General features: G+C 37.2%; 5 protein-coding genes across 5 annotated transcripts; 4 read left to right on the top strand and 1 right to left on the bottom strand.

Annotated features, from left to right (window-relative positions):
• On the top strand, window positions 206–3,714 carry LOC104698697 (pentatricopeptide repeat-containing protein At2g04860-like). Its single transcript, XM_010414109.2, has 3 exons — window positions 206–2,720; window positions 3,271–3,402; window positions 3,611–3,714. Exon 1 carries the CDS (start codon window positions 327–329, stop codon window positions 2,445–2,447), a length of 2,121 nt encoding a protein of 706 aa, XP_010412411.1. The 5' UTR covers window positions 206–326; the 3' UTR covers window positions 2,448–2,720; window positions 3,271–3,402; window positions 3,611–3,714.
• LOC104698704 (cytochrome b561 and DOMON domain-containing protein At2g04850-like) lies at window positions 3,483–5,000 on the bottom strand. The gene is made up of 2 exons (XM_010414115.2): window positions 4,314–5,000; window positions 3,483–4,231 (listed from the first exon to the last, which is right to left on the bottom strand). The coding sequence occupies exons 1-2, from the start codon at window positions 4,993–4,995 to the stop codon at window positions 3,621–3,623; spliced, it is 1,293 nt and encodes a 430-aa protein (XP_010412417.1). The 5' UTR covers window positions 4,996–5,000; the 3' UTR covers window positions 3,483–3,620.
• On the top strand, window positions 5,186–7,504 carry LOC104698690 (N-acetyltransferase 9-like protein). Its single transcript, XM_010414100.1, has 6 exons — window positions 5,186–5,457; window positions 5,779–5,850; window positions 6,174–6,261; window positions 6,893–7,025; window positions 7,123–7,161; window positions 7,250–7,504. The coding sequence occupies exons 1-6, from the start codon at window positions 5,232–5,234 to the stop codon at window positions 7,364–7,366; spliced, it is 675 nt and encodes a 224-aa protein (XP_010412402.1). The 5' UTR covers window positions 5,186–5,231; the 3' UTR covers window positions 7,367–7,504.
• Window positions 11,459–12,092, top strand: LOC104709561 (putative F-box protein At3g23950). Its single transcript, XM_010426153.1, has 2 exons — window positions 11,459–11,812; window positions 11,865–12,092. The coding sequence occupies exons 1-2, from the start codon at window positions 11,459–11,461 to the stop codon at window positions 12,090–12,092; spliced, it is 582 nt and encodes a 193-aa protein (XP_010424455.1).
• LOC109124504 (threonine--tRNA ligase, chloroplastic/mitochondrial 2-like) lies at window positions 17,582–20,964 on the top strand. Its single transcript, XM_010414096.2, has 8 exons — window positions 17,582–17,893; window positions 18,106–18,252; window positions 18,330–18,477; window positions 18,585–18,838; window positions 18,916–19,293; window positions 19,379–19,687; window positions 20,271–20,471; window positions 20,553–20,964. The coding sequence occupies exons 1-8, from the start codon at window positions 17,639–17,641 to the stop codon at window positions 20,811–20,813; spliced, it is 1,953 nt and encodes a 650-aa protein (XP_010412398.1). The 5' UTR covers window positions 17,582–17,638; the 3' UTR covers window positions 20,814–20,964.

Here is a 27,160-nt window from a genome sequence, read left to right as displayed (position 1 = left end):
ACTCCAAATATTAATCCTACCCCCTCAAATTTATGCACTAAATGTAAATTATAGAACACAAATCTAAAAAAAATAATATCATGTTAAAAACAACGAATAGATAATTAAATATTACTTTCTATTTTTTTTCTTTTGTTTGAAGATGTATGAACGTAACCAATCTGTAAAAGGAGAACATACTTGCTTGATCAAAGATCAGTTCGGGTAATAATAATAAGTAAAAGCTTTCTTCGCGACTTTCTTTTTGAACAAAGTCAGTCGAGACCTTTCTTACTTCTCTAACACAACGAGAAAAACACAAGAGAAGAAGACAATAGAGAGAGAGCATGCTCATTACCAAACCAGTCAGTCGAGACCTTTCTTACTTCCATTCTCTACTCAAATCTTGTATTCATGGTCATATCTCTTCTTCTTCTTCTTCTTCTTCTTCTCCTCTCACTATCTTCCGTGACTTACTCCGTTCCTCTCTTATACCAAATCATCTCACCATGTCTATCTTTCTCCAATCCTCTACCGCCTCTTTATCACCTCATCATCATCACACCTCTCTCGATTCTTTCAAGTCACAAGTCGGACAAGTCCAAACCCATCTCACAAAATCAGGTCTTGATCGATTCGTCTACGTGAAAACATCTCTTCTTGATCTGCACTTAAAGATGGGTTGCGTGACGAGTGCACGAGTCTTGTTCGACGAAATGCCTGAGAGAGATACCGTTGTTTGGAATGCGTTGATCTGTGGGTATTCACGAAACGGTTATGAGTCTGACGCGTGGAAGCTCTTTACTGTAATGCTTCAGCGAGGCTTTTCTCCTTCTGCTACTACGCTTGGGAATTTGCTGCCTTTTTGTGGAACATGTGGGTTTGTTTCTCAAGGGAGGTCTGTTCATGGTGTTGCTGCAAAGTCTGGCTTTGAACTTGATTCTCAGGTGAAAAATGCGCTAATTTCTTTTTATTCAAAGTGTTCAGAGTTGGAATCAGCAGAAGTATTGTTTAGAGAGATGAAAGACAAAAACACGGTTTCTTGGAACACAATGATTGGTGCTTATAGCCAGAGTGGTTTACAGGAAGAGGTCATCACTGCTTTCAAGAATATGTTTGAGAAGAACGTGGAGATTAGTCCAGTCACTATCATTAGTCTCCTTTCTGCTCATGTTAGTCACGAGCCACTACATTGTCTTGTTGTTAAATGTGGAATGGTGAATGATAATTCTGTAAATACTTCTTTGGTTTGTGCATATTCAAGGTGTGGGGATTCGGATTCAGCAGAGCGTCTTTACGCGTCTTCTGACCAAGATAGTATTGTTGGTCTGACTTCGATTGTTTCAAGCTATGCTGAGAAAGGAGATATGGACATAGCGGTTGTGTATTTTTCTAAAATGTGTCAGTTGTGTATGAAAATTGATGATGTAGCTTTGGTTGGAATTCTCCATGGATGTACAAACTCTTCCCACATTGATATAGGAATGTCATTACATGCTTATGCGATCAAGAGCGGATTGTGCACAAAAACACTGGTTGTTAATGGACTGATGACTATGTATTCTAAGTTTGATGATGTAGAGACTGTCCTGTTTTTATTTCAGCAACTGCAGGAGACTCCTCTTATTAGCTGGAACTCGGTGATATCTGGTTGTGTACAGTCTGGAAAGGCACACACAGCGTTTGAGGTGTTCCATCAGATGAAGTTAAGAGGCAGACTTTTGCCGGATGCCATTACAATAGCAAGTTTGCTTGCTGGCTGTTCCCAGATCTGTTGCTTGCATTTGGGGAAGGAACTTCATGGTTATACTCTTAGGAACAATTTTGAAGATGAGAATTTTGTTTGCACTGCTCTGATAGACATGTATGCCAAATGTGGAAACCAAGTACTAGCGGAAAGTGTGTTCAATAGTATAAAAGCTCCATGTACAGCAACATGGAACTCAATGATATCAGGATATAGCTTATCGGGGTTACAAAATCAAGCTCTTTCTTGTTACTTGGAAATGCGAGAGAGGGGGTTGAAACCTGACAAGATCACATTTTTGGGGGTTCTGTCTGCATGTACCCATGGAGGCTTTGTCGATGAAGGAAAAAATTGTTTCAGAGCAATGATCAAGGAGTTCAGAATATCACCAAGTTTACAGCATTACGCACTTATGGTTGGTTTGTTGTGTAGAGCATGTTTGTTTACTGAGGCATTGTATTTAATTTGGGAGATGGATTTAAAGCCTGATTCTGCAGTATGGGGTGCTATGCTTAGCGCGTGTATTGTTCAGAGAGAGTTAGAGGTTGGGGAATATGTAGCTAAGAAAATGTTTATGTTAGATTACAGGAATGGAGGGCTATATGTATTGATGTCTAACCTATATGCAACAGAAGAAATGTGGGAAGACGTAGTTAGAGTCAGGAAGATGATGAAAGAGAATGGATACGATGGTTATTTGGGAGTTAGCCAAACAATATAATTTCAGTCTGAGAAACAATGGAACAGGTCACTGATACGTTCTGTTCATGCTTCAGTATTTTTGCTTCATAGCGTGGCGATGGTGAGGAGAATTAACTGGAGAGCTCAAACAGGATATTTGTTGCTCAAGCTTCATTCATGAAGGTTTCTTAGAAGCCTTAAAGAATTTATATGACTTCGTGTGGGAGCTGAAAATACATTAAACATTGGAGAGCTTCTCAGAGCTTTTCCTTCGAATTAGTGACCAAGACGCTCCAGTTATCTTAAGCATAAGGTGAGTATTCTTACTGTCCTCGTGATGAAAAGAATAGAGCTACTCATATTTATCTTTGAAGCTTGAACTTTATGTATTCTAAGACCTCAAGCGCTGAAATACATACAGTTCATGTTCTAGTTTGTTTATGTGGCTTGCAAAAACCACTTTGCAACTGGAGAAGAAATATCTCATCTGTGTATCTGTTAGGTTCAGCTTACGAAATTTGATGGCTAGGAATAGGACATAGGTCATTTTCAGAATATTGCATTCATGTTTAGTTTTATTACTTCCATTTTGCTGAAATCTGTCTCTCTGTTGTGACACTAATGGGCTTGGAGTTTCTTGAGTTGTGAACTTGTGATTAATTCTTTTTTTTTTTAATCAAATCTTTAATGTAAGTAGTAGATAACATAAATATTATGCACAATCTTCTTGAGCCAGCCGCTGAGTACATGATTTTGAGTGTTTATTCTGAATCCAAATGATCTTTCTCAAATTCGACCAATATGTATGCCGATTTTCTGACATCATTAGTTTGCATCTTTGTCTTGATGTTTTTTTTTTGTAGTTATCTTAAAAGGTGTTCATGTAATATCTTTGGAATAGCCACACCAAAGTGGATGGTTCTGTGTACTAATTGGTTTATATCTTCTTCGTCTGAGCTCTCCATGTGATGCAAATGATGGATCCACAATTTTAGGTAAGTCAACTTTAAACCCGATCCTACTGTGCTTCAATTATGTGAAAAAACTCATATCTGCTATTTTTAGGATATTCAAATATAACAAAATCAAGATCTAGATCTTATATGAACACCTTAAAAATGTACATTGTACATGAGATCTTTTTAGGTTCCAAGAAAAGATATATAAAGGTGTACTGTCTCTCTCTGTATATCTTATAATTAGGATACAAGACCTAACTATGAATCCCACTGCTGCATCTATCGTCAGTCAAACCATCTCTCTTCATCTTCTCCTCTTTAGCCTTGCGACAAAACACAACCCACGAGTTCACTTCCATGGCCACGCAGACACCAACCAGCGTCGACAGACACAGACAATAACCAAGCTTCGCGTATGATCGACCTTCCCTCAACACCTCGAACCCTTGGAACACATTCACCACACCCATCACCACACATGCATACCCAACAAAATGATGGTAAGACTTCCAGTATCTCCGGAACTTGTTGGTCGTCTTTGGTCTGAACAGTAAAGCCAGTGTTTGCAGCGCCGCTGCAGTGAACGTAGCTATCCCGAGGCTACGATGTAACCCGTAGGTCACTCCGGGAGAGTTCCGTCCGAGCGCAATTCCAATGGAGAAGCCAATAGTTCCAAGGAGGAAACCACTTAGCTGTATGGTTGCGTGAATGTAGAACCAAGTTGGTCCGATCGATTGCATTTGGCGGAGGTATCGAGCTGTTACTGCTCCAGCTGGAAGGAGAAAGCCCCATGCCACCGCGTTGAGTACTCCGTGAGTCACTTTCAAAGCTCTTGAACCACTGTTTCGACTAACCGTTGCAAATCCTGTAGAAACAAACAGTTATAAGATCAAACTTGATGTGATTTTATATTGCATATGTTAGATATTGAGAAAGTATTTAGATACCTGAAGTGACATCAAAGGTTGAGAAGGAGGAGAGATCGACGGAAGTAGTGGGATGAATAGTAGGAGAGTAACCTTGGACATAAAGACCTCTGTTCCAAACATGGTGGATCTTGGTACTGTTCGAAGAGAGCTTTACAGTGGCATAAATCTGAACGGAAGCGCCATTTCTGATGGTGGCCATTTTACCACCGTAGAGGGAAGCAGAGGAGGAAGAGAGACGGAGGTGATCAAGCGGACTAGAAAGCAGAGGAGACTTCTGGAGTTTGACGGAGGAGTCAAGAACGTAAGGAAGGAGAATAAGCTGGCTGGAGTTCGGATCGGGGAAGGCGATGAGGACTCGAGAGCCTGTCATCTGAGCCGGAGAATCCGGGTTAATCCCCCACCCAACCCATCCTGAAGGTGAGATGAAAGTTCCAAAGAAACAAAGGTCGAGAGTAGTGTTGTGTGGGTGGTATGTCCACGCGATTGAAGCTTGTTGCGTCGGAAGAGAGATGCATTTCTCGAAAGTTTTTGTCGCCGTGGTGGTGGTGCAGTGACCGGCGAGTGTTTCAGGAAGCTTTGTTGCTAGAAGAAGCAAGAATGTTAGAATCAAAGTCCCCATTGTTTGATCATCTCTGTTTATTTTTTGGACTTCTTTATATGAGTAGTGAAACTTAAGAAATATGATTACCACTAGAAACATCAATGACGCCTTTTTGGTATTTTATGTTGGAAATTATGATTTTTTCTAATGGAAGCCTTTGCTTTGAAGCTAAGTGAAACAAACTCATCATCACTCACCACAACACTACAAGACACAGTTGGTTGGTTGTGTAATATTTTTGGGCATCTTTTTATGATATAAATTAATGATAAAATATGACGTGAATAAAAGAATCCAAAACGACAACATTTTTTAGTCATTTCTGATTCGCTCTAATGAAAAGGAGGAGAGGAAGAAGAAGAGGAGGTGACAGGCAGTCGATGGCGATGAAGGTGACTTTGAAAGGGAAGAGAGTGGTTTTGGTTCCGTACATGGCGGAACATGTTCCAAAGTACCATACCTGGATGCAAGACTCGGCGCTTCTTGAAGCTACGGGATCTGAGCCGTTGAGTCTTGAGCAGGAGAATGAGATGCAGCTTTCTTGGACTCAAGATCCTAATAGTAATTAAAAAATCTAAACCCGTTTCAGAAATCTCTTAAATCTTCCATCGTCTTTATCTTGATTTGATCAGTTTCAGCTTTACTCGATTAGGGTTTTAGGGTTTTGGTTTTTAGACTACTGTAGAAACTCAATTTTGATTCTCTCTGTTTTGAGTTTGTTGATCTTTATTATTGTTTGGTGAAATTGATTACTCCAATTCTCCAAGTTCGTGGATACTAGCTATATAATGTCTTTTGAGGTTGAGGATCTTATATATTTGTTTAGGTCCGTCTTCTTTTGAAAAATGTTTGATTTTCTTGTTCTTCTGTTGTTGGTTTCAGAGAGGACTTTCATTGTATTGGACAAGGATTTCATAAAGGGAGACTTGGCTCATGGCGAACCGCACGTAGAAGGTTTGTGTCCTGAGTTACTTTATTTGTGTCCTGAGTTAAAGGAGATTACTTTAGCATGGCATCAGTATGGAATCTTCTATCTAGCTACTGTGACAATGCATCACTCCATCTAGCTGCTGTTCTTTACCACAAAGTGGGCATAGTCTCTGGAAATGAGAACATATCTACAAGACTGCTTCTTTGTTAGTGGTTTAGATCATTGGTGAATAGGTTGTTAAAAAAGAAGTCTATTTAGATGAGCTTGGATGTTCTCTTGTGTTTCTTCTCTGTATATCTTTTTCAAGTTGTGTCATTGTATATAAGTAACCGGAGCTTTTGTGCAGCGATGACGGGTGATGTGAATATTTACATGAATGATGTGGATGATCGTAAGGTTGCAGAGGTTGAAATAATGATAGCTGAGGCCAGAAGGTATTTCAGAAACATTAACATGTTTCATTCATTTTAGCTGATGTTACTTCTGTGCACATGATTCTTAACTTTTGTTACAACCTTTGGTAGAGTAGCCGTGGTNCATGGCGAACCGCACGTAGAAGGTTTGTGTCCTGAGTTACTTTATTTGTGTCCTGAGTTAAAGGAGATTACTTTAGCATGGCATCAGTATGGAATCTTCTATCTAGCTACTGTGACAATGCATCACTCCATCTAGCTGCTGTTCTTTACCACAAAGTGGGCATAGTCTCTGGAAATGAGAACATATCTACAAGACTGCTTCTTTGTTAGTGGTTTAGATCATTGGTGAATAGGTTGTTAAAAAAGAAGTCTATTTAGATGAGCTTGGATGTTCTCTTGTGTTTCTTCTCTGTATATCTTTTTCAAGTTGTGTCATTGTATATAAGTAACCGGAGCTTTTGTGCAGCGATGACGGGTGATGTGAATATTTACATGAATGATGTGGATGATCGTAAGGTTGCAGAGGTTGAAATAATGATAGCTGAGGCCAGAAGGTATTTCAGAAACATTAACATGTTTCATTCATTTTAGCTGATGTTACTTCTGTGCACATGATTCTTAACTTTTGTTACAACCTTTGGTAGAGTAGCCGTGGTAAAGGACTAGGAAAGGAATCTGTATTGATGATGATGGCTTATGGTGTCAAGAACTTGGAGATTCACAAGTTTACAGCCAAGATTGGGGACTCAAACACAGCTTCCCTCTGCTTATTCCGCAAGCTGGTATGAATAACGCACTCTCTTGTCTCAATTGTATGTACTCCATGCCTGGATTTATACATTAGAAAAAGGGCCAAAGCACACTTCTCGCTTGTTGCAGGGCTTCGAGGAGTCTTCTTACAGCAGTATCTTCAAAGAGGTAACGTAGTTAGTTACTACTTTATAACGGTCTCCAACAAGGTTGTTCCTTTTGGCTTAAACTAGACTGAGTTTCTTTAACCCGGCAGGTTACGCTCGAGTATACGGTGACAGATCTCCGTCGAGCCGAGCTTTTGAAGTTATTGGATGAAGTCATCACACACACTAGTTCATCAAAAACCCCATCAAACTCTCTGCTAACATGAGAAGCTATTGCTTAAAACAATTTTGTTCAGTGTTAAACATTGTTTTAACTTTTCTCTTCAATCTAGGAAACAAATGAAAAATTGTAAGAAAAAAAACTTGTATGTTCACCATTCTTCCAAAGGCACAAGTTTAAACAATCATGGTAGCACAATAAATATAAAATCCCCTATATATTTATAGGGAAGCTTTTTGGCCAAAAAAAAACTTAATGTGTCACTATTATAGAGCTCCATAGTCAATTTAAGTTTTAACCCTTACTTTACCACATAATTTACATTAATTTGTCAATTGTCATCAAGGTGACTTAATTCTTACAATTTTTATTAAAATGCAACACAAAAACTGTTTAATTGAATAACATCTTCCTCCTATGATTAATATCTTGCTTGGTTTTCAAAGTTAGTGACTCACTAGATCGTGATACATGTCAGTTTTAACGATCAGAGATCAAAGTTAATACATTAATTTGTCATCGAGATGACTTAATCCCTACAATTTTTATTAGAATGCAACACAAAAACAGTTTAGTTGAATAACGTCTTCCTGCGTTAGATTAATATATATATATATATATGTCATAAATTATATAGTATGGATTTTATCCAGCATTATATAACACATAATTGACATTGTAGCGCAAAATTTTGACAAAAGAATTCATAACAGAATAAACCGGAACCGAAACAAACTGAATTTTTATTCGGTTCAATATTGAAATTTTTTATGTAAATGGATAAATTGAAAAAGCGAATAAACCAAACCGATTTAACCTAATGTTAAAGACTAATTTGAAGGTTGTTGTTAGTCTTGGTTGAATCTTTTTTTGCAAATTTTCAAAATTTTCTTTTATTTATTCTTAATTTTTTTTTTCATTTATAGTTGGTAAATAACTCTATATGTTTGAATGATCAAATAAATTTATCATTCACCAGTAAAAAGTGAAAGTAAAATTTAAAAGGAAGTATTTTATATTGTGAGTGATTAAATCAACATTTTCATTTTTGTAGTCTGAAAAACAATGGTCTCGAGGATGTCAACAATGTATTATATATAGGGGTGTCAAAATGGTAAACCCAACACAACTCAACTTATTAATATCCAATGAGTTTAAAGTTAAATGAGTTTATGAGTTAACTTGACTCATTTAACAATTGAGTTAGATCAACCCATGAATCCATATAGTTAAATGAGTTAGATGATTAGTTGGATTAATCCACTACACTATAAATTAATTAATATTTAACATAAAAATAATTATAATTAATTTATATCATCGTTTTCACCATCATCATTATTATCACCATCAACATCACATAACTTTAAGTGGAAATTACGGATTTGCATTTTAGCGGGAAAATTATGGGTTTACGTTTTTGGCGGAAAAATTGTGTGTTTGAGATTTTGATGAGAAAATTACCGGTTTGCGTTTTGGTGGGAAAATTACGGATTTGGGATTTTGGCAGAAAATTACGAGTTTGCTTTTTTTTGCGAGAAAATTGTAGGTTTGAGATTTTGGCGGAAAAATTACAGATTTGCGTTTTTGGCAGAAAATTGTGGATTTTTCATTTTGACGGGAAATTTACAGGTTTGCATTTTGGCGGGAAAATTGTGGATTTACATTTTTGGCGGGAAATTTACGGTTTTTAGCGGGAAAATAATAAATTCTGAATTTTGGCAGGAAAATTACGGATTTGCGTTTTTAGCAGAAAATTAGGGGATTTCTTTTTAGCGGTATATAATTTATATACATATTTGCAAAATAAATACATTGTTCAAACATATAAACAGAGATAATTCTTTAGAAAAAGCCCTTGAATGGACTTCTTTGTTTCCACAAAGTACACTTTTTTTTTTGCTTCAACGCAAACTTAAAGAATTAATTGAAAAAATGAAAGTTGAGGAATAATTTTACAAAATTGCAAAACTTGAAGAATTTAGTGATCATTTTCTTTTACAAACGTCAAAGCTTGAGAATAATTTTGCGATTTTTAAAAAATTGTATCCTAACTTTAACGTTTGTAAATTAATTCCTCAATATTGTTATAGCATTAGAAAAAATATTGCAATATATAACAACGTAGATATTAAATATATAAGAGATACTGAACTTTGCTTTACTGAATTTCATATAGTGACAGAACAAATATCAAACCAAAAGCTTACAATTATTTTGGATTATTTTGAAGTGTGAAGTTAATAGAGCTATGAACGTTACACTATAAAGAGTTACCCTACCCATAAGTTGATTACTCTATTTGTGATTTTTGGATCTATTTGCACTTCGATGTACATGAGTGTTTCTACCTTTTCCGACATGTCTGCAATCAGGAATTCTTCAAAAAGAACACTGTGGGAAAACAACAATCTGCCCAATAGAGGATTACAAGCCATAAATTCATTGAGAGGCTTGTGCAAGTATTTTAGACCCTGAACGCCTTGGTGAGATTGACCAGCACAAGATTGCCATCGAGATCAACATTGAAGACTAAGTCTATTGACCAAGACCTACATGTTCCGCTTTAATGGCGAATCACAAACTGCTTAAACATACAAATAAATTCTTTCTTGATGCTCAACATGTAGGATTCAGAAAGTGCATGGTGTGTGCAGTGGCGGAGCTAGAAAATCGGTTCATCAGGATAAAAAAAATTTTAAGGAGTCAATTCTGTTATAAAAAAAAAAGATTTTACAATGGTCAATTGTGCTATTTTACAAGGATCAATTTGATTTTTTTCCAAAAAAAAATAACTAATTTTAAAATTTTACTGGCATAAATTGACTTACATGCTTCTACACTGCCTCCGTCCCTGGGTGTGTGACACGTTTTCTGCATACTCTGCAAATTTAAATGGCACTATGACATGTGCTGAATTTCAAAAGACGCAGACTTATCAGACATCTAGTCATGCAAAGTTTGAGTCTGTGGTTGAGATGCATGGATTGAAGAATTGTATAGTGTGTAGCATCGAAGTCATGGTTGCAACCATATGACATGTAGATTCACCATGCAAATGTCATACTTTATATAAATTATTAATGTGTTTAAAATATGAGTTTAAATTTAAAACTAAAATATATTATTGAATTTTAATTTACTAGGTTATATGTCAGTGTGTGTTTATAAATAAGTTTTAGATTTCATAAGTAAACGAAATTCTATATCGGTTAGGGTTGACAAATGAGAATTAAGGTTTAGATTTTACAGTTAAAAGAGATTACATGTCGGTTTGAGTTGACAAATGAGAATTAGGATTTAGATCTTATAATTAAAAGAGATTACATGTCGGTTTAGGTTGAAAAATGAGAATTAAGGCTTAGAATTTACAATTAGAAAAAAATACATATCTGTTTGGGTTAAAAAGTTTATATTTTACAATTAAAATAGATTACATGTCTGTTTCGATTTACTTAACTAAATATTTTCTATTTTTTGTTAAAGTTTTTTTAAAATATAGATTTGATTTTTATTTAATATGATATGTTATTATTTGATTGATTTAAATTAGAAAGGTGAATGACTTAATCGTGAATCCAAGTATCATCCTAACATTTATTTGCCAAACAAGCGATCAGTTTTATGCGCTAGAACTCAAATCTTTGTCGCAAGGAAAAATATCGTATATTAGATTTTTGATAAATTTATACGTAGATTAGTTTAATTTTTTATTTTTTTTTTCTTTTCATATACATGAAAATGAAACCCTATATTTAATTGCTTTATAACTATATATTATAAAAAAACTTGTTCTTCTTTGGTTTTCCTAATTTTATAATGGTTTATAATTTTATTGGTTTGTTTAAATATTAAAAAATTTGTTGTTGGAGCTTTTCAATTCATTGGTTATGTATGTTGTTTGTTAGCAGAAATGGATATTCCAGATGTCGCATTTGAAGTGTTGGTACGACTTCCCTTGAAGAGCATCGCGCAATTTAGATTACGTGAACGAGGAATGGAAACTTTTGATCGACTCTAATTCCTTCCGAACCCACTTCATCTCTCTCAGCTGATCTTCCTCTGTCTTATGGTCAATCATCCAAACAAGACCACACAAACTGGCACTTGAAATCTTGGGTCACCATGGATGCAAAACATGGGGGCTTACTCGTTCTCCAGGATCTTTGGTGAGTTTCTTTGTCGAGTCAACAATCAAGAAGCTATTAGTCTTAGGTATAACACCGATGGATGGGTCTTGATTTACGTAGAAGCTAGGGATGGAGCTCCTATGTATTACGTTGGAAACCCTTTGTCACAAGAATGGTTTCAAATCCCGCTCTCTCCTTTACTTTATCGCCAAGATCTTGTGAAATTATGGAGGTACGATAGTTTCAACGATATTGGATTGGTTACAAAAATTCATAGTGGTGTTGTTGTGAGTTACAAGGTTGTGTGGATGATCACTCGCGATGCTACTAAAGTCGATTTTGCGATTTACTCATCTGATATAGTGAAGTGGGAAACTCGAAATGTTAGTTTTCTTCAACTTATGGTTCAATCAGCACAAGTTGATTGCTTTGAATGAGATTCTCCTCTGGGATTCAAATATCAACAGTTCTTTTGTAGCCTACGACTTCTATGGTGGTCATGCTGCTGCTGCTGATGGGTGTTGTGCCGTATATTTCCCTGATAGTGGACAAGATTATGACATACCGCGTTTTAGGAGAACAATCACAACCTCGGAAGGGTCTATTTTGTATATCAACGAGTTCCGCGAGAATGATGATTGATGAACACCGCGCGGTGTATTACGGGTTTGGTGGCTGGTCATATACACTGAAGGTCCAGAGGCATGGCAGCACTTTTGGGAAGTGAAGTTTGTGTCTTTGGTCAAATTAGAGTCCATTATTTCCCAGTGATAATGCATCCTTTGAACTCTGAGATCATCCACTTGTGGAGCAGGAACACGAAAGGCATGGTCTTGTTTAACTTGAGAACTCATGTGTTTAGTCTTCACAAATAATCCAAAGGCGATAGAAAGTGTATGGATGGTTGCATCTTAAATTTAACAGGTGCAGTATGACATGAATTGTTTTCATACATTTTGAAAATGATGATGTATGATGGTATACCACTTCTTCATGTTTTAAAAAGTTCACTCCGCTATTTTTAACCATTCAAAAGTTTCACGTTTTCACGTTTCAGAAAATTGATTCTATTTATATCATTAGCATGATTATAATTAAAACTAGTATTATGCCCGTCTTATGGACTGGTTCCATTGGTTTTTTGAGTTATGACTTCCCTAATAACATATGTTAAATTTTGATGAATCTCCCTTCTAAGAATGATAAGAAAACATTAATTTAGTATTGTTTGAGGCGACAATAAATCAAATTCTTTAAATTAGTGCGATAATGAACGATAACATATAACTGAGTTTTGTAATAAAAACATTAAAAAAAAAACTTACAACTCTTCTTATACATACAGTAAACAAATTTTGGAGATACACAGGGAGCTCTCTCTTGTGTTGTTCAATACACAATGAACTATGAATCTGAAATAAAGAGAAGATAGGTAAATAAAACTCAGAAGAAAACAATAAATTTGAAATTAAAAGAAAAAAGAAAGACAATAAATCTGAAATGAAGAGAAGTGAATCTAATAGGCTGTTATTGGATTTTAATTAACCCAGGACATTAGTGGATTTAAAAGTTTAATGTATTTGTGTGGATTTTATAATGCATATAAGGTGGATTTGAAAGTCATTGATAATATATTTTTGGTGATTGTTATGGATTTTTTTTAAAAATATTTATAGAAAAAAAGAAAAAAAATTATCCATAAACTGTGTTATACACCAAAATCATATTAAATTAACAACATCAAGACTTTTACATAGGGTCATGGAAGACTTCAATTAACATGGGGTTTGTGGCGGAAGAAACAAACATTGAACTGAGAAAAAAAAAGTGTGATTATATCATGAACCCAGAAAAAAAAAGTTATAGATCATGAACCTAGAAAAAAAAGTTATAGATCATGAACCCAGAAAAAAAAAGTTATAGATCATGAACCCAGAAAAAAAAAAGTTATAGATTATGAACCCAAAAAAAAAAAGTTATAGATCATGAACACAAAAAAAAAAAAGTTATAGATCATGAACCCAGAAAAAAAGTTATAGAACACAAAAAAAAAAAAAAAAAAAAANTGATGAAGAAGTGTGATTATATAAAAGGATTGAGAAAAAAAATCAAACAATAATATGGTAAAAGCTAGAGATCCATCTAAAGAGAGAGGGAGAGAAAAACAAAAGGAAATGCTTGAGAAAAGTGTGGTATTATGTTTGTTCGTATTTTAGAATCAAAGTACGTTGAAATCCAAAATCACACAAAATCCAGTGGATATTAAATAACACTAGATTTTAATGGATTTTTATAAAATACAAAATTGAATAACACTTGATTTCTAAATACATCAAATTCCTTTAAAATCCACAATCCAATAACACCCCCTAAGACGAAAAAACATCAATAAGCTTGGATCAATTAGTATTTTTTTCCAACACAATTTTTAATCGATGTATATGAGAGAAAAAAATTAATGGAAAGCAGAAGATACAATGTGAATTAGATTTTTCATTTTTAAAGAGGAATTATACTGAGGAGCAAAACAGAGAGATGCTTGTTAAGGATCTTGTGTGTCCTGTCTCCAAAGATTGGGATTCAAATCTTATACACCAAACCCTTCATCAATATGAATCCTATATTCTTTCTCTCAGACTGAGTAAATTGGGGGCTCAGGATAAAATTTTATGGCTGCCTACTAAGGATGGTGAGTACAGCGCAAAGACATGATACCACTCAGCATTAATGATGAAAGACTCTCTAACCCAACTACCCCAACCACCCACCCATCTTAATTTTAAGTGGCTTTAAGACATTTGGAACCTACATTGCGCACCAAAGATTAAAACCTTCCTCTGGAGAGCTATGAACAACGAATTACCAGTGGGAAAGAACTTGCAGATCCGAGGCATCAACCAGTTGGCTTTCTGTCCACACTGTGATCAAGAGGAATCGCTTTTGCATCTCTTCTTTCAGTGCCCTGTTGCAAGTGAAATCTGGGGTTTACTTCCAGTAGTGCATCATCTCAATCTCCCCCAACTGATAAGCTTCCAACAAGGACTAGAGACGGCGGATAAACTAAGCTGTTTACCTCCGACAGGATTGCCGTAAGGCGCCATCTCCCCTTGGATCCTATGGGCGATATGGACCAATAGAAACAGACGAATTTTTTAGCAGACCCAAACACCTAGTCAGGAGGTTGCCACTCAGGTGATCAGCCAAGCCCGAAACTGGGTAAATGCTCAGATCTACCCTAGAAGCCCCAATCCCCAAACCCCACCGACCTATTCTAGCCTTTCAAATCCCAATATTATCAGCTGTTTCTCTGATGCAGCGTGGAATAAGGAAACAAGTCAAGCGGGTTTTGGATGGATGTTTGAGCAACACCTTCCCTCCTCTGAGAGACAAGGTACAGCGGTGGCGACGAATGTGAGCTCCCCCTAGTGGCGGAAGCTTTGGCCTTGCTTCATGCTCTTCGCCATGCCCGGGAGCTTGGTTTTCAGAAACTTTCTTTTGCTTCAGATTCACAGCAGTTGATCAAAGCACTCAATTCGGAGTTCCAGCTGAAGGAACTCTATGGGATTCAACACGACATCCTTGCTCTATCTCTCGATTTCTTAGTTTGTGATTTCATCTTTGTAAAACGAGAAAACAACTTCCGAGCCGATAAGGCAGCAAAAGAGGCATTGTTGTCTCTTTCCTTTGTAACATTTGATCTATGTTTTAATCTACGTTTTGACAAAAAAAAAAAAGAGAGGAAGATATGGCAGTTTGAAAAATAGTTTAGGGATTTTCTGAGTTTTGTTTCATAACATTTTATTAAATATGTAAAAAAAAATCTGAGAAAGTTACGTTAATTTTTTTTTAAGTAGAGAATATATTTTTTACTAATTTTAGTTAATTTTAAAAATTGAAAACAAATCTTATGTGGCATATTTCTATTGGATATGTGACTTGTGCTTTATAGTATAAGATAAGAAAATTAGGGTTAACTACTAAAAACTAAGTGGGTGTTTTTGGATTGTGGTTTTTAAAAGTATTGGATGTATTTTGAAATCTGTTGTTATTCAATTGTGTATTTGGTAAAATCCATTAAAATATCCCGTTATTGGATTATGTATTTGTTTTGTGTATTCTAAAGTACGTTTAAAACACTGTTATTCAATATGGATTTGATTTTGTGTCATTTTGGATTTCATTGTACTTTTCTTTAAAAAACGTGAACAAACACAATCCAGCATTCTTCTCAAGTATTTCATATCTCTTCTCTCTCAGAATCAAAGAAAGAAATAAAAGCAGATTCGTCTCCACGAGCTACTAGAATTTGCTCCCGTCAAGTAATCTTATACCTCTCCTCGGCTATTCTCGAAGCTTTTGGAGAACAATCTCGACACCGGAGCCATCATTATAGAGATCAACTTCTGACTCTGAGCCTATGGCGAAGGCTACTTTCAGATCGTTGACAATGGTTGTGCCATTATCCAACAATTTTAAGGTATGATTAAAAAATTTCTGACGTGTTTGATGATTTGGATGTGTAATACTGTAAAATTGGATTTGGGATTCTTATTTTTTGCCTATTGAATCTAGGTATTTTTATTTTGGCTTGAAATTGATAAAAGCTAACATTTTTCCTCTGTTTTTCGTTAATCATACGTGGCTTGGTTAAAAGGGTGAATTTTTTCCTATATCTCTAACGTTTTCTGGGTTTAATTTAGGAGTAGGGAACATAAAGGATCCATCCACATTTTTCTCTTATGGAGTATGTTTCTTGATTTTGTTTCATAGTTTAGTTTGAGCTCATGTTAAGTGTGTTGAATCTTGGCTTCTTTGTTGTTTACAGAAAAAGCATGACTACATTTGATTTGTCCAGAGTCGAGCTTGCTCTTATAGTCCTATATTTGAACAAAACTGAGGCTATAAATAAGATATGCAAAGCTATTCAGTATGGTTCCAAACTCTTCTGTGGTGGTGAGCAACATAGTACTGCTCAAACAGTTGACAAAAACACCAATTTGGGTACTATTTCAGATATCAGACGAGGCTTACCTTTTACCTTTTTTTTATTCACTCAGCCTATCCTGAACTACTGCCAAAGATAAGAGCAGCTGTAGTTGTGTTTGACATTTAACATTAGGATTAGCTGTCTATGAGATTCTGTCTTTCTGGTTTCTTGTTTCCCAGAACAACTAGCATAACCCATACACTGTTACTATTGTGTATATCGGTTTGTTTAGCGGCTTTAGCCATATATCTTGTGGTTCTCATTAAGTTTTGCTTTTTCTTCTTTTAGATTTAAGCTCTTCAGTCTGAATTTTTTTTTGTATGTATCTCACTCTCATGCCACTTACAGGCTATATGTCCATGATGGTTTGTATGAAGAAGCATCCATCGTGTTGTTAATTAATTGTCGTTGACAAATGCATCATCTGTGGTGGTTTTGTGTTACTTAGCAAATTTGAAACTTGTCTTCGTACTTAAATTCTCAGACGATAGAATATGAAAGCATTCTGAATTATTTTGTTTGAAGACATAACATTGTATGATGTACATGTACCCCTATTGATGAGCTATATCATTATCTCTCCTGATTTACTAATCTCTCTTTCCAATTAGCAGGTTCTAAAAGATTTTCGAATTGATTCATTTTGTGTTTACAAAATTTGTAACATTATAGTAAGTGAAGTTATTTAATTCTGACATTAGTTTTATGGGTAGTTTATTTTATTAGTCCACAACACAATTTATGGGTAGTTTTTTTTTATTTTTTATTTAACTTGAAAAAAATAATAAAATCTACTAATAATGACTTTAAAATCCATCAGTTATGCTTTTCAAATCTACTTATAATGACATCAAATCTAATGCATTAGAAAACCATTGAACTTTAGAATCCACTAATAATTCAAATCCATTAAATACCTCTATCCAATAACACCCCCTAAATTTTCAATGTTCATAATTATTCTAAATTTTCAATGTTCATAATTATTCTAAAATAATTGGTTCGGTTTATAATCATGTTCGTTTACAAAGAAGAAAAACTGTGAAAACGCAATTTATCAGGATTGTAAAACAAAACGCAAACGTGGTTCTTATGTTTCTCCTCCATTCATCAATCCACTTATAAAGAGAAACTTCCACCACAGATTCTTCCATAAACTCACTGCGAATTCTCATTCTCGCGGGGGTCTCTTGTCACACTAATGGCCTCTTCTCATTCTCTTCTCTTCTCTTCCTCCTTCCTCTCCAAACCCTCTTCCTTCACTTCTTCTCTTAAACGGTTCGTTTACGTTCCCACTCGGCGATTCTGGCCAAGGCAGCGACATGGGTTCTCCACCGTCTTCGCCGTCGCCACCGAGCCGGCTATCTCCAGCACCGGACCTAAAAAAACAGAACCAGCAACGGTCCCGCTTCCTAGTAACGAATCATCCGATAAGCTGCTCAAAATTCGCCACACGGTACACACTTATGTTGGCTCTGTTTCTGGTTTTGGGAGTCTGAGTTCGATTAGTGGAATTTAGGAGAACTGTTAAATTTGATCAATTTCTTAACTTCTATATTGTAATCAAAGTTGGGTTTTGCAAAAGTTTGGATTCTGATTCCATTTGCATGTGAAATGTTGAGGCTTTATGCTTATTGAGCTGAATTAGAGTGATTTATGTGGATACAGTGTGCACATGTGATGGCTATGGCAGTTCAGAAACTCTTCCCTGATGCCAAAGTGACTATAGGTCCATGGATTGATAACGGTTTCTACTACGATTTTGATATGGAGCCTCTAACAGATAAAGACCTTAAGAGGATCAAGAAAGAGATGGTGAGTTTTTTTCTTCTTCTGATGAAGTCTTTTAAGGGGTTAATGTTTGTTGATATTTTGAAGTATTCATGTGGTAGGATCGTATTATTAGTCGGAATTTACCACTTTTAAGAGAAGAAGTTTCTAGAGAAGAAGCGCAGAAAAGGATCATGTCGATAAACGAGCCTTATAAGATGGAGATTTTGGAGGGTATTAAGGAAGAACCTATTACAGTTTATCATATTGGTACGCTGTAGCTTCTTGCTTGGTTTTTTTAGTTCTTTAATTTGTTTGTAATTTGGTTTTGGTAATAGCTTGTCTCCCATCTTATGCCAGTTCGAATGCCCATCTAGGTAATGAATGGTGGGATCTTTGTGCTGGTCCTCATGTCGAGACCACAGGGAAGATAAACAAGAAAGCTGTCGAACTAGAATCTGTTGCTGGTGCTTACTGGAGAGGAGATGAAAAGAGACAAATGCTTCAGAGGATATATGGAACTGCATGGGAGAGTGAAGAACAACTAAAAGCATATCTTCATTTCAAAGAAGAAGCTAAACGTCGAGATCATAGGCGCATTGGCCAAGACCTCGATCTGTTTTCCATCCAGGTATAGCCAAGCTTTCATTCAGTTTCAAAATGATATTAGACTTTTGGGAAATCGTTGCATAAGCATTTTCACTGCAGGATGAAGCTGGAGGAGGATTAGTCTTTTGGCATCCGAAAGGTGCGATTGTTAGAAACATTATTGAAGAGTCGTGGAAGAAGATGCATGTTGAACATGGTTATGATTTGATCTATACCCCTCATGTCGCCAAAGCTGATCTGTGGAAGATCAGTGGTCACTTGGACTTCTACAGAGAGAATATGTACGATCAAATGGAGATTGAGGATGAGCTATATCAACTCCGACCCATGAATTGCCCTTACCACATCTTGCTTTACCAAAGAAAGCGACAATCATATAGAGATTTGCCCATAAGAGTTGCAGAACTTGGTACAGTTTACAGATACGAGTTGTCTGGTAGCTTACACGGCCTTTTCCGAGTCAGAGGCTTCACACAGGTTACCTCAGACGTCTTTAATCTAATAGTTAACCCGAATATTATAAAGTACTAGGAATTTACTTAACCAACCTTTGCTTTGCCAGGACGATGCACACATATTTTGTTTAGAGTATCAGATCAAAGATGAGATCAGAGGTGTCCTAGATCTCACAGAAGAGATATTGTCGAGGTTTGGGTTCAACAAGTATGAGGTTAACTTATCAACTAGACCTGAAAAATCAGTTGGAGGTGATGATATATGGGAAAAGGCAACGTGTGCCCTTAGGGATGCTTTAGATGATAAGGGATGGAGCTATGAGGTTGATGAAGGAGGTGGTGCCTTTTATGGCCCAAAGATCGACCTTAAGATTGAAGATGCATTAGGAAGAAAATGGCAGTGCTCAACTATACAGGTAAGAAAGTTTCAACTACTCTTGTAATTAAATCCCAGGCAACTTCTTTTTGTTAACCTGTTCTTATTGGCACGCAGGTCGACTTCAATCTTNAGTCAGAGGCTTCACACAGGTTACCTCAGACGTCTTTAATCTAATAGTTAACCCGAATATTATAAAGTACTAGGAATTTACTTAACCAACCTTTGCTTTGCCAGGACGATGCACACATATTTTGTTTAGAGTATCAGATCAAAGATGAGATCAGAGGTGTCCTAGATCTCACAGAAGAGATATTGTCGAGGTTTGGGTTCAACAAGTATGAGGTTAACTTATCAACTAGACCTGAAAAATCAGTTGGAGGTGATGATATATGGGAAAAGGCAACGTGTGCCCTTAGGGATGCTTTAGATGATAAGGGATGGAGCTATGAGGTTGATGAAGGAGGTGGTGCCTTTTATGGCCCAAAGATCGACCTTAAGATTGAAGATGCATTAGGAAGAAAATGGCAGTGCTCAACTATACAGGTAAGAAAGTTTCAACTACTCTTGTAATTAAATCCCAGGCAACTTCTTTTTGTTAACCTGTTCTTATTGGCACGCAGGTCGACTTCAATCTTCCTCAGCGATTTGACATTACTTATGTAGACACGAACTCAGACAAGAAACGTCCTATAATGATCCACAGAGCGGTATTGGGATCATTAGAAAGATTTTTCGGGGTTCTCATAGAACACTATGCAGGGGACTTTCCCCTATGGCTTTCTCCTGTGCAAGTCCGGGTTTTACCTGTCACAGACAATCAGGTTAACTTCTGCCGTCTCTTAATTCCTTGATGAAAAACTTTTGTCTCAACTTCAAGTTCTGACTTAATGAGGGGTTTGCAGTTGGAGTTCTGCAAGGAAGTGAGTAAGAAACTGAGAGCTTGTGGAGTGAGGGCAGAGTTGTGCCATGGGGAGAGATTGCCGAAACTCATAAGGAACGCAGAGACACAAAAGATCCCGTTAATGGCGGTTGTAGGCCCTAAGGAAGTCGAGACTGGAACTGTTACCGTTAGATCAAGGTTTGGAGGAGAGCTTGGAACCATTCCTGTTGATGACTTCATCAACAAAATCAACATTGCAGTTGAAACCAGAACTGCTCTGTAACATTGATGTAAGAGTAGCTAGAGAGACTACAAATTGATCTGTTAAGAATTTATTTATTTATCTTTGTATCCTTTTTGTACCTTAAACAAATGTAAGACTTGTCGATAAGTTTTGTTATGACACAAACACTTTTAAAGATTTGAAGGATCAAGTAGCATCTTTGGTTCTTCACATTTCATATTCAACTTTCTAGTGGATAAGTTTCAAATGACATATCAAAACAGTTGGTAATAATGAATAATACCAACTCCTAATAAGCAACTCCCCCAATATACTGTTGGATAATTCCAACTTGTATTTGAAGTTATCTCATTAAGAAGGTGCTTGAGGAGATAAGAGATAAGGATGCACAAACAAGTGTTCTATAAGAAGGAGCTTATTAGATAAGGCTTTGTGTTGTAATCCTATTAGAATTAGGAGTTGTCTAATTCATTATAAATAGAGAGGTCAATAGAGAGGTGTTTTGTGTGACTTGAGAGAGATTTAGTTTTTGAGAAGTTTTCTAAATCAATAAGAAAAGGTGTTCTTACTTTCAAGTTTTTCAATCCTATATTTGGTAGCAGAGCAAGGTTGTGTTGCTGATCTAAAAATCGGTGGAGAAGATTCGAGATAAGCATGGCAGCCGAACCAAATCCACCGTTACGAACAAAGGACCTTGGAGCACCATCAATCCAATGTCCTTTACTCACACCAACTAATTACACAGTCTGGTCGATGAGGATGAAGATCATACTTCGAGTCAGCGAAGTGTGGGATGTAATCGAACCTGGAGCCACATATGAAAAGAAGAATGATATTGCGACTGCCCTTCTGTTTCAGTCTGTTCCAGAGTCACTTATCTTGCAAATAGGAGAGCAAGATTCAGCCAAATCACTTTGGTGTGCCATTCGATCACGTCACCAAGGAGCGGAACGTGTAAAGGAGGCAAGACTTCAAACCTTGTTAGCAGAACTAGAGCGTTTAAAGATGAGTGAATCAGATTCGGTAGATGACTTTGTTGGGAAGATCTCAGGGATTACATCGCAGTCAGCTTCTTTGGGAGAGACCATCGAAGAACCGAAACTTGTAAAGAAGTTTCTCACAGGATTGCCTAGAGCAAAGTTTATCCATATGGTAGCTTCTCTAGAACAAGTCCTTTATTTAAACACAACAACGTTTGTGGATATTGTGGGAAGACTAAAAGCTTATGAGGAACGAATTGGTGAAGTTAGTCCAGTCGAAGATCAAGGGAAGTTGATGTTTACTAATACCTCTAATAATCGTGGAGGATATGGCGGTTTTAGAGGAGGATCCAGAGGTAGAGGCAACTATGGTAGAGGAAGCTACGGTAGAGGCAATTTTGGCAGAGGTGGTTTCGGTAGAGGCAGGGGTCGAGGGAGATTCAACGGCCAAAACCAAGGAGGAGAAACCACAAAAGAGAACCAAAAACAACCGAAGAAATATCTATCTAAAGTAATTTGTTGGAGATGCGACAAACCCGGTCATTATGCGACGACTTGCACCAACAAACCGATACAGAGTATAACCAAAACCAAGAATCAAATCTAAATGAGACACATGCAGCAGATGTACTCTATATGCATGAAGTTGTTTTCCTCAATGAAGATAAGGTGCACTACAAGAAAACATGGAATTGGTTACTGCAATTTGCGACTAAAAACACAGTCGCTAAATTTAGCGATTGAATTGGGATTGTTTAGCTACTGGATGGCTACTAAAATAAAACAGTCGCCTAGTAGACGCTAATTGGAGACTGATGCATATTTTCCTACTGTAGTCGCCAATTTGCGACTAATTTGGAGACCAGTTTGACAGTCGCTAAAAGATTGCGACTAATGAGCTACTATTTAGCGACTGCTTTAATAAATTTGGGCCTTAACACAATTTAGGCCGTGACAAAACACGAAAACCCATTTTTTCGTTTTCTTCCCCGAACAAACCCTAATCTTACATTTCTTTTCTCAATTTCTTCTTCTTCTTCTTCTTCGAGACGAAAAGGCGAAACCTCAAAACCCTAGATCTAAACCGTAAACCCTCCTTCTTCCTCTCACTCGACGAAACCGTAAACCCTTGACGGCTAGAGTAAAGAAAAGAGGCGGAGGAAGAAGAAACCCCTCTAATCGAACCTTTGGAATGTCACAAACGGCGAATCACAGACCCACCAATCTTCCTCCCCAGTATACCTTCACACCGGCGAACCATCGAGTTCTAGAGACTGATTCTCAGGGAACTCCTGTCCCAATCCTCCAGCCTCCAGCGAGACCTACACCTTCTTACCGAGACTATCCACCTCCGACAAATCTATTCCAGCACTCGAGGAGCTTTCCCGGAACATCCCCTTTCGGCGAAGATCCAACCAGGCGTCCTCTTCCTCAACCTCGCCTCCGCGACGAATCCACCAGAATTCTCGAGTCAACTTCGAGAGTCTCCTCAACCGTCAGTCACAAATCATCGTCGTCAGTCTACTCAAGTCTCGAATCTACCTCGAGATTCTCCTCTACCTCGACAGTCTCATCGACCACCCTCTTCTCAACCTGGTCAACCTCGAGCAGCTTCTGCACCGCTTCACAGTTCTCAAGCGCAAAACTCACATGAGGAAGAGGCTGATTCTGAGGATGACAGTGCAAGGGAATCAAATTTCCCAGCTGATGTACTCGCTTCTTTACATGACATGCTTGTCCAACCAAGTCGTGAGAAGTATACCACTGTCCTCACTCCCTCATTAGAGCGTGGAACCACTTGGTAAGAATTTGGATTAGAATTTTGTATTTTGGATTAGAATTTGATTGTGTTTGTTTGTTTGTGATTAGAATTTGGATTAGAATTCTGTATTTTGGATTGTTTGTGTTTGTTTGTGATTAGAATTTTACTTGATTGATCGATTTGTTTGTGTTTGATTGGAATTTTAGTACTAATTTGTTTGTGTTTGATGGTTTGGTAAAGACAAGTCATCACTTACCCGAAAGATTACAAAAGTGTTTACAAACAAGTTTGATGGTCCATATTACAGTTGGGGTTGTGTTCCGAATGCAAGAAGAGAAGGTTACTTCTTGGAATTCGCGGTAAACTTCTACTCCTTTCAATTTGATTTCTGTATTTATAATTTTTTTTCTTGGTTTTTTTTACACTAACACTAGTCTTCTTTTGTAGAAAACACACACCTGGGATCCCTCTCTAACCGGTGTGGTTCAAGCAAAGTTCTATAGCATTTGTCAAAACCGTATGAAAGACATGGTTTCCAAGGCAGCAGCTCAGCGAGAGGAAGTGAAACCGAGGTGGATTGAGAGAACTATTTGGAAAGAAATGTGTGACTATTGAAACACAGAAGAAGCCATGGCAAAGAGTGCAACCACTTCAGCAGCTCGAATGTCTGACCGTAATGGTCTTGGCCCTCATAGCATGTATCAGGGCCGAAGTCTTACTTACAAATCGAACAAGAGATGGTGAATTACATCATAACCTTTTCATTGTTTAATTACTTGACATCAAATGGTTCCTAACCTTTTCATTGTCTAACATTTCAGGAAGTAGAATTGGGAAGACCGCAAACTATTCCTGAAGTTTTTCTCAGGACTCATACCAAAAAAGATGGTACTTTTGTGGATAAGAAAGCGCAAGCAGTTCATGAGGCATATAAGAAAAGAATGGAAGCTAAGTTGGCTGCTCAGGATAATGGTGAGTCTTCAGATGGTACTTCACATCGATCAGAGCTATCTCACGAGGAGGATGATGAGCTCTTTCTTCAGGTAATTTGCATCTTTCTAATAAGCTATTAAGTTTTTCATTGTTAAGTAATTATAATAACTTTTTCTCTCTGTTTTGTGTATGGAGTCTACTTACATAAATGATAGAGGAACATACTTTGGAGTTGGAAGCCTAGGAAGTTACATCAACGGGAAGCGGAAGTACCCTGGAAGCTCTTCTAATTTCACAACCCTGCAACAACAGCTTGAAGACGCTAACCGCAAGATAGAGGAACAAGCATCTCTACAAGCAGAGCGTGACGCAGAGGCTTCACGGGTTGCAGCTGAGGCTTTACGGGTTGCATCTGAGCAACAAGCAGAGATCTCACGCTTGGTGATCTTCCTCAGGACTAACCCAAACTATGTCGCCTTCCTCGAGTCTCAAACCAATGACTCAAACCGTGCTGATTTTCAAAGTTAGGTTCCCTCATGTAATATTTGCTTGTTTATTTGCTTGGATACTTGGATGTTTTTTGGAACTTTTGCAAATTTTGTAAAAACATGGTACTTATGTCTTTGTTTAATTTCATATTTGTTATGTTTTAATACATGTTTTCTTAATCAGTTTTGGTATTACAAAATCAAATAATGAATTTTTACCAGAATTTTTTTAAAAACATGATAATTAAACAGTCGCAAAAAAGTCACCAAAACGTAAACAAAACAGTACCCAAACAGTCGCAAATGAGTAACATATCAGTCGCTAAAGTGTTGCAATTCAGTCGCAACTTTAGCACTGTTTGGCGAGGGAAGAACGACCCCAATTATCAGTCGCCAATTAGTAGCTCCATAGTGACTTTTTAGCGACTGATTTTTTTAGCGACGCACTGTTTAGCGACTACGTATGTCAGTCGCCAATCAGTCGTGACTAAGTAGTTAGCGAGTGTATAGTGACTGTTTTTGTAGTCGGTAAATCCATGTTTTCTTGTAGTGGTGATTCCAGAAAATTACGATATCAACAAAGGCAATGCATGTGTTTGGTATTTAGATAATGGAGCAAGTAATCACATGTCAGGAAACAGAGAATTATTTTGCAGTTTGGACGAGAGGATTAAGGAAAAAGTGAGGTTTGGTGATGGCTCATATGTTGATATTGTTGGGAAGGGAACTATTAACTTTGTTTGCAAAACAGGCGAAATAAGAGCACTCTAAGAAATCTACTATATACCCAAACTGAAGCACAACATATTGAGTTTAGGACAAGCAACAGAAGGAGGGTGTGAGGTGAACATGAAAAAGGATTTTCTAACACTTCTAGAACCATGTGGAAGGCTGCTTGTAAGAGTTACCAGGTCATCAAACCGTTTGTACAAGACTCTGATGGAGATTAGTTTACCAATGTGTCTGCAGATCGACAGTGATGAGGCTACATGGCGTTGGCATGGTCGGCTTGGGCATGTAAGTTTCACTGTCATGAAGAATATGGTTCAACAGGATATGGTTGTAGGAATGCCACACATGATTCATGAGAAGGATATGTGTGATGTGTGTCTAGCAGGGAAGCAAACAAGAGGTCCTTTCCCGGTTAAAACTAGTTTTCGTGCATCGCAACCATTGGAGTTGGTTCACGGAGACTTGTGTGGTCCTATTTCACCACAAACACCAGCCAACAACCGCTATGTTTTGTGCTAATTGACGATTTCTCTAGGTACATGTGGACGATGTTGCTAAGGGAAAAGAGTGAAGCCTTTGAACACTTTAAACGATTTAAAGACTTTGTTGAGAAACATAGTAGGTTGGATATTAAGACTTTTCGAACCGATAGAGGAGGAGAGTTCACTTCAGGTGAGTTTAATCGGTTCTGTGAGGAGAATGGCATTACTAGACACTTGACTGCACCATATACACCACAGCAAAACTGTGTGGTAGAGAGAAGAAACCGCACTTTGATGGAGATGACAAGAAGTTTGATGAAGGGGATGATGATCCCGAATGATATGTGGGGAGAAGCTGTACGTCATTCGACTTACCTCATTAATCGAGTACCCACAAAAGCACTGAACGGTCAAACCCCATATGAGTGTTTTATGTCCAAGAAACCGAACATTGAACACTTGAGAGTGTTCGAGTGTGTTGCGTATGCAAAGGTCAATGGACCACAATTGAAAAAGCTAGATGATAGATCAAGGAAAGTGATCAATCTTGGCACAGAACCTTGTTCTAAAGCTTATAGACTCTATGATTCGATTGCCAAGAGAGTAGTGGTTAGTAGAGATGTTATTTTTGATGAAAATAAGGCTTGGGACTGGTCATCTACGGCAGTTGAGTCAGAAGGTGAACCAGGAGCATTTAAACTATTTCAAGACGGTTTTATAGAAGTTGGTGGTGGACACGACAATGATCAAGACAACGATCAGCAAAATGCAGACCAAGAAGCTATAAATCATGATAACGAGGAGGAGCAAGAAAACGGAGAGGACAATGTGGGTGATGAGATTGTCGAAAACCAAGTTCAAGGTCAACAAGTCGCGGTACAACCCTTGGTAACTAGGTCTGGTCGTGTGGTAACAAAACCAGTTTATCTCAATGACTATATCTTATTTGCAGAAGCAGAGAGTTGCAGTTTGTTCCTAACAATAGATGGAGAACCATAAAACTATTTTG

Source organism: Camelina sativa, chromosome 1 (genome assembly GCF_000633955.1).
Source record: "Camelina sativa cultivar DH55 chromosome 1, Cs, whole genome shotgun sequence".
Taxonomy (NCBI): Eukaryota; Viridiplantae; Streptophyta; class Magnoliopsida; order Brassicales; family Brassicaceae; genus Camelina; species Camelina sativa.
Note: the sequence above shows the minus strand (reverse complement) of the source record. Positions and strands in the feature narration are given on the sequence as shown.

Excerpts from the sequence above, each read along its gene's own strand:
- LOC104698697 (XM_010414109.2), top strand. The coding sequence starts at position 327 with ATGCTCATTACCAAACCAGTCAGTCGAGACCTTTCTTACTTCCATTCT.
- LOC104698704 (XM_010414115.2), bottom strand. The coding sequence starts at position 4,995 with ATGTTTCTAGTGGTAATCATATTTCTTAAGTTTCACTACTCATATAAA. Across the intron at positions 4,232-4,313 it reads AACCTTTGATGTCACTTCAG|GATTTGCAACGGTTAGTCGA; the intron begins GTATCTAAATAC and ends TTGTTTCTACAG.
- LOC104698690 (XM_010414100.1), top strand. The coding sequence starts at position 5,232 with ATGAAAAGGAGGAGAGGAAGAAGAAGAGGAGGTGACAGGCAGTCGATG. Across the intron at positions 5,458-5,778 it reads TTGGACTCAAGATCCTAATA|AGAGGACTTTCATTGTATTG; the intron begins GTAATTAAAAAA and ends TGTTGGTTTCAG. Across the intron at positions 7,162-7,249 it reads ACAGCAGTATCTTCAAAGAG|GTTACGCTCGAGTATACGGT; the intron begins GTAACGTAGTTA and ends TTAACCCGGCAG.
- LOC104709561 (XM_010426153.1), top strand. The coding sequence starts at position 11,459 with ATGGGGGCTTACTCGTTCTCCAGGATCTTTGGTGAGTTTCTTTGTCGA. Across the intron at positions 11,813-11,864 it reads CGATTTACTCATCTGATATA|CACAAGTTGATTGCTTTGAA; the intron begins GTGAAGTGGGAA and ends TGGTTCAATCAG.
- LOC109124504 (XM_010414096.2), top strand. The coding sequence starts at position 17,639 with ATGGCCTCTTCTCATTCTCTTCTCTTCTCTTCCTCCTTCCTCTCCAAA. Across the intron at positions 18,253-18,329 it reads AGAGGATCAAGAAAGAGATG|GATCGTATTATTAGTCGGAA; the intron begins GTGAGTTTTTTT and ends TTCATGTGGTAG. Across the intron at positions 19,688-20,270 it reads GGCAGTGCTCAACTATACAG|GTCGACTTCAATCTTCCTCA; the intron begins GTAAGAAAGTTT and ends ATTGGCACGCAG.